The sequence below is a fragment of the Tupaia chinensis genome, unplaced genomic scaffold (assembly GCF_000334495.1).
Source record: "Tupaia chinensis unplaced genomic scaffold, TupChi_1.0 Scaffold000274_1, whole genome shotgun sequence".
Lineage (NCBI taxonomy): Eukaryota > Metazoa > Chordata > Mammalia > Scandentia > Tupaiidae > Tupaia > Tupaia belangeri.
This window is the reverse complement of record NW_006159756.1, coordinates 1,298,783-1,308,615: the sequence shown is the minus strand read 5'-3', so window position 1 is coordinate 1,308,615 and position 9,833 is coordinate 1,298,783. Positions and strand designations below refer to the sequence as shown.

At 46.4% G+C, this 9,833-nt stretch overlaps 1 protein-coding gene across 1 annotated transcript in view; it reads right to left on the bottom strand.

The window, feature by feature from the left end:
* The window catches only part of JAM3 (junctional adhesion molecule 3), a 13,995-nt gene extending 10,335 nt beyond the window's left edge, over positions 1 to 3,660 (bottom strand). Inside the window, exons 1-3 of the mRNA XM_027772448.1 lie at positions 3,573 to 3,660; positions 2,305 to 2,370; positions 1,723 to 1,836 (exon numbers count right to left, since the gene is read on the bottom strand). Of these exons, the coding sequence (XP_027628249.1) occupies positions 1,723 to 1,836; positions 2,305 to 2,370; positions 3,573 to 3,660 (268 nt within the window). The remainder of the gene's footprint in view (positions 1 to 1,722; positions 1,837 to 2,304; positions 2,371 to 3,572) is intronic.
* Positions 3,661 to 9,833: the final 6,173 nt, after the last annotated feature.

The following is a 9,833-nucleotide window of genomic DNA, read 5'->3' as shown; positions in this document are numbered from 1 at the left end:
TCTGTCTGGTCAAAATAAGTAAATGAATCAATACAATTAAAAATAAATAATTCTTTTTTTAATAATTATTTATTTCATTTATTCATTCTTTATTTCTTAATTTGACCAGAGAGAGAGACAGAGGGAGAGAGAGAGAGAGAGAGAGGAAGTGAGAAGGCAAGCCACCAGATTCAGGACTTGAACCCTGGTCAGCCATGTGGGAGTGTCCAGCACCTTAACCACCATGCCACCTGCTGGTCCCCCAAAATAAATAATTCTTTAAAAAAAGAGAATAAATAACATGGACTTCTTCCATGCAAGAAAATGGCAGACAGAATCTACCAGGGTGCTGTGGGTCCAGGGCTGCCTGGAGCAAAGAAGCCGGCCAGCGGACTCCCCCTTCCCACAGCTCTGCGTCCCGTGCAGTGAACACGCCTCCGTGTGCCCCCATCCCGATGGCCGAGAGGCAGATGTTGAATTCTCAGAAAGAGCAAGCGCTCTGGAGAACTTCTCACTTGGCTTCTCTGATGGAGATGGATCTAAACTCATGTTCAGGTTTAGCAGGGTCAGTCAGAGGCCAAGAAAACGGGTCTGTTTTCTGGAATACCAGTTCTCTCTCTTCAAAAACAAGAAATGAAGGAGTGACCCCATGTGAAAGGCAAAACAAAACTGTTCATAAGAGCCTAGAACTCCTGGTGCTAACAAGGACGCAAAGCAGGAATATCGCAGTCTAGACTGTCTTCACAGACTTCCCAACTCTGAACTCGGAACTCGCTCGCTCAGGAACACGCCTGCGTCTGTACCTCCTGCTCTGGCCCTCCTGTCCGAAGAGGGCCAAGTCCATCCTTCCTCCCACTCCAGGCCGACTGTCCCTCCCCACACTCCCTGTGCGTGGCCAGGTCCTAGCATTTCCCCCTGCCAGCTGTCCACTGCTCCGCTCCGATCCGGGTGGCGGCTCCCTGCTGGGGTCTATAAAAGGACTCTGCCCTTGCCTGCTCTGACTCTTGCCCATCTCAGCCTTTTCTCCACACAGCAGCCGCCTCAACCTTCCAAAGCACAGATGTGAGCTTATCACGTCCCCGCAGACCCCCTCACCTGGCTGGGAGGGTCCAGGTGGGTCCTTCCAGCCTTGCCTCCAGCTTTGCCTCCTCCCTCTCCCTGGCCCGAGTCTCCACTGGGGTGAGAACCAGCAGCCTTTCCATCACAGAGGCCTCTGCATCCTCCCTGCTCCACACTGCCCTCACAGTCTTGCAGACCAGCTGCTCTTCAGGCCACTGTACAGAGGCCACTTCTGGGCCCTTCTCTGCCTACTCCCCTGCGCCTCAGTCAGGGCACCCTGGCTGCCTTGTGCTGCCTTGTCTGCAGGTGCTCCCTCCTGGGTCAGGTGGCCGGCTTGTAGACGCTGTCCCCTGGCTGCCACACAGGCCTTCTGACTGACTGACAGCACTCATGTCACAGACCATGATGATCAGAAGGGACCTCGCACAGTGTTTCAACTTCTCCAAGGACCGGCTGCGGTCACACTGAAATCCTGACCCCTCCCCTGTCACCTGCTGAAGCTGGGTGACAAGAAGACTTGATAATATACTCACACTACTTTTGTATATTCAAAACTTTCCATATTAATTGGTTTTAAAAGACAGAAGCAAGGTAGCAGTTCAAGATAAACTCTAGCCACAGTGCCTCACCCAGGCCTGGGGACAGAGGGCGGATCAGCAAGAAGAGGGGACTCCAGGACCATACCCTGAATTTTGTTCTCAAAAAACACATATGCGGTTTCACCATCTTGAATTTTCTTCCATTCAATCCTGAGGTCATTTGCGTGTGAATCCGTAATGATGCACGACAGTTCCACACCTGGTGAGTAAAGAAGGGACAAGAATTCGGTGACTGGAGTGTTGCTGGGTCACTTGTACACCCAGGCCTGTATGCCATGTCCTCATGAAGAGGGCCTTTCAGGAAGATTAAATACCAACCACTACCAGGCTCCACGACACTGGGAGAAAAGGTGAGCTTTTTGCCAAAAAGAAACAAAAGAAAAAATGAAGCCAATTAGCGAGGATTTTTATGACAAAGTACGCACCTGCTCTTAAGCCCCCTATTTGTGTATAAGGATTTCTTTGTTGTGTAAGCACACAGCTAACGTAAAACCCACTGAGAGCTCGCCACTGGCCTGCTGGTGCATGCACCTCCTGGGCACACGTGCGCTGCGTGTCCCTTCCTGGCTCTGTACTATGTGGTCGATGTGCCTGTCCAAGGTGAATGCAGGAGCTGGGACGCCCGTTAGATGGCGCCCGCTCTCCCCAGTGTCTCCCTTGTACTTACTTTCAAACTCCTGCACCACGGGGTTTCGGTTGCTGGATTTGAGATTCACAGCCCCTATCAAGCAGCCTGAAGGCAGAAAGAAAAGTCAAGTCAGAGACAGTGCATGCCCAGAACAGCAGACACCTGGGTCCACGGTCAGGTCTCCCTTCAGTGGAGGCTAGTCACTAACCACAGAGGGTGGGAAATGTATTCCGGAGCATTCTCAGCACAGCAAGCTGACTGCTGTCAGTCTGCCCTTCCTGTACGAAACAAGAGCGAGAGAAAGAGCAGTCCCGAGAGTCCGCTCCCATCCTCAGCCCCAGAACGAGCTCCCTAAACATTTAGCGCCTTTCCTCTAAGCATACCTTCTAGCTTAGGGCCATCATTAATCCTTTCTTTTTTTCTTAAAGAACTACTTTATTGGGGCTAGCAGGTGGCATAGTGGTTAAAGTACTAGACCACCCCACCCCACAGCTGACCACAGTTCAAGTCCTGGATCTGGTGGCTTGAAAAGCACAACAGGTGCGTGTGTATGTGTGTGTGTGCGTGCCCAGAATTCCAAAACAACAGAGAAGAGGTTGCGGAGTGGCCATCCTCCCCGTGGGGCAATTTCTCATCTGCCCTCTCAGTCTCTCTCTCTCTGGCAAGCGCACATACCCTGTGGCAAAAACCATATATTTTATTCATTTTACTTACTGAAATATTTAATTTGACCAAAGTTAGAGAGAGGGAAAGTGAGAAAGCAAACTGCAAGGTCGGAAAACAAACCACGGTCAGCCATGTGACAGTCCAGTGCCTCAACCACCTGCTACTGGCCGGCCCCATCATTAATCCCTTCGACATCTCTCATCTCTCGTCCAGTCAGCAAGGGCTGCCCCCTGCCATTCCTCCCTCCTGTCTCCTCCTCTCCTCCAGGCTCCAAATCCTAAAAGGTGCCCTCAGTGCCACAGGGGGTAGTCCACACCCCCTCAGCACCACAGGGTAGGCCACTTCCTCAGCGCTACAGGGGTAGTCCACACCCTCTCAGCTCCACAGGAGGTAGTCCACACTCCCTCAGCACCACAAGGTAGGCCACTCCCTCAGCACCACAGGGATCAGTCCACACTCTTGGCCTGGAACTTTTCCCTCAGGATGGCATCAACACTCTGGGCAGATTCCAACCAGCCAAGAGCCCACCCTTAATGAATCAGCATCTAACCTGGGAGTTCCAGCCTGTGAAGACATCCCCACTAACTGGTGAAATGAGAAATGACAATGTGGTGAGTTTCATGAAGCTAAGTCTACACTACCGATGAAGCCAGGACACGCTACTTGCACAGCGATCCAGTCCACAAACAGCCAGACTCGGGCTTCAGTAAGTACTGGAAACCAGTGCATCGTGGCTTAGAATTTCTCACTTCGCCTTGGAGAGATCACACAGGTATGGTGACCACCTGTGAAATGTTCTTTGGCTACCTGGCCTCTAACATATGCCATGCTCAAAGAAGGTCTTCATGGGCCAGCAGGTCGTGTGGAGGTTAAGGTGCTGGGTACCACAGAGCAGACAGACTCCATAGTCGAATCCCCGGACCTGGCGACCTGAAAGTCACACTGGGCACGTGTGCATGCATGCCAAAATCCCGAGAGGAGAATGGAGGCATGGAGGCGAAGGGTCTGCAGCATGGCCACCCGCCCCTGGGGAATGCTCCCTCTCCCTCCCTGTCCTTCCCTCCCTCCCTCCCTCTCTCTCTTTCTAGTGAGTGCACATGCCCTCTGGTGGAAACAAAAACCAACCAACCAAACAAGAAAGCCTCCTCCAGAAAACTCTTGAGTGGATCTTGGCTTAGTTAACCAGCTAAAGGGACGTGAAGGAACACTGGGTTCTCGGAGCTGCTTCCTGCCTCCCGTACATTAGTAAGGGACTGGTGGCCACAGCCATCGCTCTTTTCCTTCCATGATCTTATGTAATGGTCCACCTACGTGTGTCACGCCAAGCAGACATTCTGGTCTTTCTTATTTACTAACACTTCACTCATTCAAAAAGGAAAAAAAAAAACAACAACCTTGAAGAATCTAATAAGAAGACATGGAAAGCACAAGTAAGCCTGCACGGCTGCTAGTCTCTCGAACAAGGGCTGCAGGGCCAGGACACGGTGAGATGCTTTAGTGTTCTGGGCAGCCATGAGCAGCGCTCTCTTAGCAGAGATGCACCCCGTGCCTGTCAGCACTCTGTCGCTCGTCCATCTGAAGGGCCCCATTGACGGAGGACAGTGTGGGGTACTCTGACACCTGCCGAGGCCACACAGGCTCCTTCTGTGGAGGGTGACCTCAAACAGCTCTCACAGTGTGATCTTCACGACAGAGGGACACACCGAAACCCTTGCAATTGGCGTGTGGTTGTTTCCACACAATTGAAAATGACTGGCCATTGTCTTGCTTGGTGTTCTCTGAGCTTCCTGGACCAGGTTTGGAATCTGACATTAAATCGGGTAAATTTCCAGCCACTGCTTCAAATATTTCTTCTGTTCCCCCTTCTCTTTCTGGTATTAGCATTACCCACATTACCCCTCCCTTGTGGAGCTGTCCCACCGTTCTCGGAGAGCTTGCCCCCCCACACCTTTCTCTGTGCTTTCAGGGTTGGAAATTTCTACTGACATATTCTCAAACTTACAGACTGTCTTTAGCTGTGCTCAGTCTATTAATGAGGCCAGCAGAGGATTTTTTATTTGTTAGTTTCTGGTCTCTAGCATTTCTTTTTCATTCTTTCTTAGAATGCCCAGTTCTCCGTACTGTCCACCTCTTTTTAGGTAGTGTCTATTTTTTCCATTAGAACCCTTGGCATGTTAATCACGGTTGTTTCAAATCCCCCACTTGATAACCCCAGCACCTCTGCTACTCTGAAGTTCTGATGCTTCTCGCTCATCAAACTGTGTTCTGCCTTTTCACGTGCCTTATAATTTTCATGTTACAAGCAAGCTGTAATGTACGGAGTAAATGAACCGCAGAAACCAGGTCGTTAGCGAGTGGGAAGGTGTGGCACTGTGACTAAACTCTGTCTTTTAGAGAGCCTACACCCCTGACCTTCACAGGTGCTTCTCAGACTGCACTCCCCTTATGGACAGCACAGAGAGGGAGCTAGGATTGGGTATTTCTTTGTCCTCACATCACTTAGGCCCTACTGGAATAAAATCCCAGTAGGTTAGGCTCTGGTAAAATAGGTTATCTTCAGGGCAGGCTTTGTTCTGCACCGAATACAGGGGTCAGACAGTGGTGCCGGGGTACAATGCAACACTCCATGAGGCTCAGCCACATGAGAAAGTGTCAGTTTCACGTTGAAGACCTCCAGGAGTGTGCTGGGTACACACCTGCCCAAGACCTGGCGCTGCAGAAGCTGGGGTGCACCATCCCGTTGGGAGTATGTACTCGCTCACACTCAGCCATGGAAGAAATAAAAACTTAAAACAGAATGTTCTAGAAATATTTTAAATGGCTATACTGATGCTGACAGAATAAGAGGACTTTTCTCCAGCCTGCCCTGACCGTCCTGGCAGGGCTCCTGGCGGTAAAACTCCCAAAAGTGATGGGCACCCTTTGTGTCTTTCTCTCAGACTTGTCTACACTGAGCCTCCAATAGTTAGTTGATGCCAGCGTAGATTTCCCTACTGTTCCCCATGTAGTCTCTGCTATGGCAGGTTGGCAATCACTGGAATCTGCCTTCTGTCCTCCCAATTTGAGGGCAAAATTTTCAACTGTGACATTAAGCCTCTGACAGATCTAAGAAGAGTTGTAGATTTTCAAGTTGTTAGGAATGGAGCAAGGACTTCTACCAGACTGGAAACCAGAAGTTCTGGGTGCCAGTTTATATCCTGCAACTTTGCTGAATTCATTGTTCTAACTTTGTTCTGTGTGGAATCTTTAGGCTTTCTACATATAAGATAACACCACCTACAAACAGAGCTAATTTTACTTCTTCCTTTCCAGCGTCAATACTTTTTTTCCCTTTTCTTTTTCTTGCCAAATTGCTCTGGCTAAAAACTCTAATACTGTGTTAAATAGGAATGGTCAAAGTGGGCATCCTCGTCTTGTTTAGATCTTAGAGGAAAAGCGTCCAGTCTTCCAACACTGGACGTGATGTCAGCTCTAGGTTTCTCATACATGGCCTTTGTTAGGTTAAGGAAGTTCCTTTTAAGTCTACTTTGTGTTTTTATCAAAAGAGGGTGCTGAATTTCTTTTTTACTTTAATTTGCTAGAGGCCATGTGTTCTTAACACAGAGAGAGAGGGAAAGTGAGTAAGCAACCCCAAGGGGTGGGCACAGGGGGTGGGGTGGAGTGGTTGTACTGCAATCCCTTCCGTCCATTCTTTCAGAATTTTGGGCGCACATGCACACACACACATGCAACCAGCATGTTTTTCAAGCTGCCGGGTCTAGTAGTCCACCAGCTCAGTCAGCCATGTGTTAATAGGATTCAGTCACCTTAACCACGGCACCACTGCCTGGCTGAGAGAGTGTTTAATTTTGTCAAATAAATGGTTTTTTTCTGTACCAGTTGAGATAATCATGTGGTTTATTTCTTCATTTTCTTAATATGGTGTAATACTTTAATTGATTTTTATACATTAAATCATCTTTGCGTTTGAAATGTAAATCCCATTTGTTCACGGCGTTTAACATATTTAAAGTATTACAATTACTGATAAAGATTTTGCCGTTTTGCTATTTGTTTCCTTATGTCTTACAGCTGTTCGTCCATTTCTTTCACCACTGTCTATTTTATGTTTAATTGGTTTTTGTAGTGACACATTTTGATTCCCTTTACATTGCCTTTGATGTACACTCTTACAGATATTTTCTTTGTAGTTACCATGGGGATTCAACAATGAACTGAATTGATACCAGTGTAGCTTCAACTGCATACAGAAACTCGACTGAGCTCTACTCCAGCCCTCTGTGGTACTGATGTCATAAATTACATCTTTATACGTCTCATGCCAAATATCAGATTCATACTGACTTTTATGTATTTTTTTAAATCCTGTAAAAAAATATAAAGTCAGTCATAAGCCAAAATTATAATAGTACTAACTCATGTAATTATCTTTACTGTAGATCTTGACATCTTTGTATAGCTTTGAATTACTGTCTAGCATTTTCTTTTCCTTTTTTAAGAATTTTATTTTATTTATTATTATTTTAATTTTTGTTATAAGACACATGCACTCATGGGAAACACAGAGAGAGGGGGAAAGTGAGAAAGCAAGTCACCAGCTCCAAGATTCGAACTGCATTTGGCCTCCTGGGAGCCCAATACCATCTGGCATTTAAACCTGAGGGACACCCTTTCATATTCTGAAGAGGTCTAGTAGTAGTAAACTCCCTAAGCTTTTGTTTTCCTAGCAGTGTCTTAATTTCTGCCTTTTTTTTTTTTTTTTCAAATTTCTTTCTTCCATAATGAAAGGAAGGAGACAAGCACCCCAATTGGGTTTTGTTTTGTTTTGTTTTGTTTTTGGGAGGTTTTTGCTATAGGGCATGTGCGCTCACCAGACAGAGACAGACAGAGAGATAGAAAGCGAGAAATCACCCCCCGGGGGGATGGCCACGTCGCAATCCCTTCTCCTCCATTCTCCTCTTGGGATCCTGGGCACGCACGCACATGTGTCCAGCGTGAGTTTAAGCCACTGGGTCCGGGACTCGAACCACGGTCCACTACATGGGAGTCCAGCAACATAGCCATTATGTAACTGCTGGTCCTCCCCAACAGGGTTTTCATGCCATGATCCTATGCCCACCAGCCCCAGCCAGCTGGGATCATAGGCATATGCATGCTTGCCTAGAGTGTACAGGGAGACCTCAGTACACAAACCTGGGACCTTCCAACATGGGCTCGGCCTCATGGAGTACTGTGTTGCTGCTGTGCCATCACAGCTGGCCCCCTGCCACATTTTCTGAAGGACAGTTTTGCTGGATATAGAATTCTTGGTTTAGAGTTATTGTTTTTCAACACAAAGGTACTACCCCACATTTTTCTAGCCTTCAAGGCATCTATTGAGAAATCAGCTTGCAGTCTTCCTGAAGATCCCCTGTATACAGCTAAGTCAACTTGTTCTTAGTGCTTTCAAGACTTGCTTAGTCTTTGGACAGTTTGATCATGTGTTTCAGTGGGATCTCTGGTTTTATCATATGTGGAGTTCATCTAAGATTTGTAGACTTAGGCCTTTTATCAAATTTAGGAGCTTTATTCTTTATTATTTTTTTAAACAATAATTTTATTAACTTCACCTTCTAAAATTCCAACAGTGTATATGATGGTCCATTTGATGATGTCCCACAAGTATCTCAGGCCCTGTTAGCATCTTTGTAGCTTTTTGTTGTTGTTGTTTTGTTTTGTCATGGGAACATGGGCTCACCGAAGACAGAGACAGAGAAAGGAAAAGTGAGTGGTCACACCCCCACCAGGGGTGGCCATACCACAATCCCCTCTCCTCCTAGAATTTTGGGCATGTACAAACACTAACCTAGAATAATTTTCCTTTCTCTCTCTTTTTTTTTTTTAGAGAGAGATTTTTGCTATAGGGCATGTGTGCTCACCTGAGAAACACAAGAGAGACAGATAGTGAGAAGTCACCCCCAAGAGTGGATAGCCATGCCACAATCCCTTCTCCTTCATTCTCCTCTCAGGATTTTGGACATTCACACACACGTATCTGGCATGAGTTTTAAGCCACCAGGTCCAGGACTCAAACCATAGTCGACCACGTGGAGTCCAGCAACATAACCATTACATCATCTGCTAGTCCCCCCAGTGTAATTTTCAATTCGCTGAGTCCAGGACTCAACCTGTGGTCAGCCATGTGGGTGTCCGGCACCTTAACCACACACACCACCACCTCCTGGCCCCTGTTACCTTTGTTTTTAACATATAATAACTGTACATAATTTGGAGGGAGACTACATAATTTTACAATACAAAAATACAATGTATAATGATTCATTCAGAATAATTAGCATACCCTCTATCTTAACTTTTCTTCATTCTTTTCTTTCTGCTCCTCAGACTCCATCATTTCAACTGTCTTACCTTCCGGATAGCTGATTCTTTCTTCTACCTGCCTCAATGTGTTGTTGAATCCTCCTAGTATATATTTTTCATTCATTGTTATTCTCATCTACAGAATTTGTCTGGTTCATCTGTGTAATCTCTAACACTTTACTCTGTGTCCTTCTGTTAATAGATTGCTTTCTTGATTTTTAAGGTCCTTGGTTCATGTTTTTCCTTTCAGCCTTTGTGCATATTTTAAATTTAAAAAGCCTCTATAAAGTCCTATGTCTGTGCTTCTAGGATGGTTTCTATCGGTTCATTTAGTTCTTTTAAATGAGACAAGTTTTTCTGTTTCTTTGTACGGTTTGTGATTTTGTTGTTGTTAGAAATCTGGCATTTGATTATTGTAATACGGTAACTCTGAAATCAGATTCCTTCCCTCCCCCAGACCTCGCTGTGTGAATTTTTTAAAACACTTTTAAGGCTGTATTTATTGGATTGCTTGTTTTGAGACTTCCAAACTTTCTTTGCTA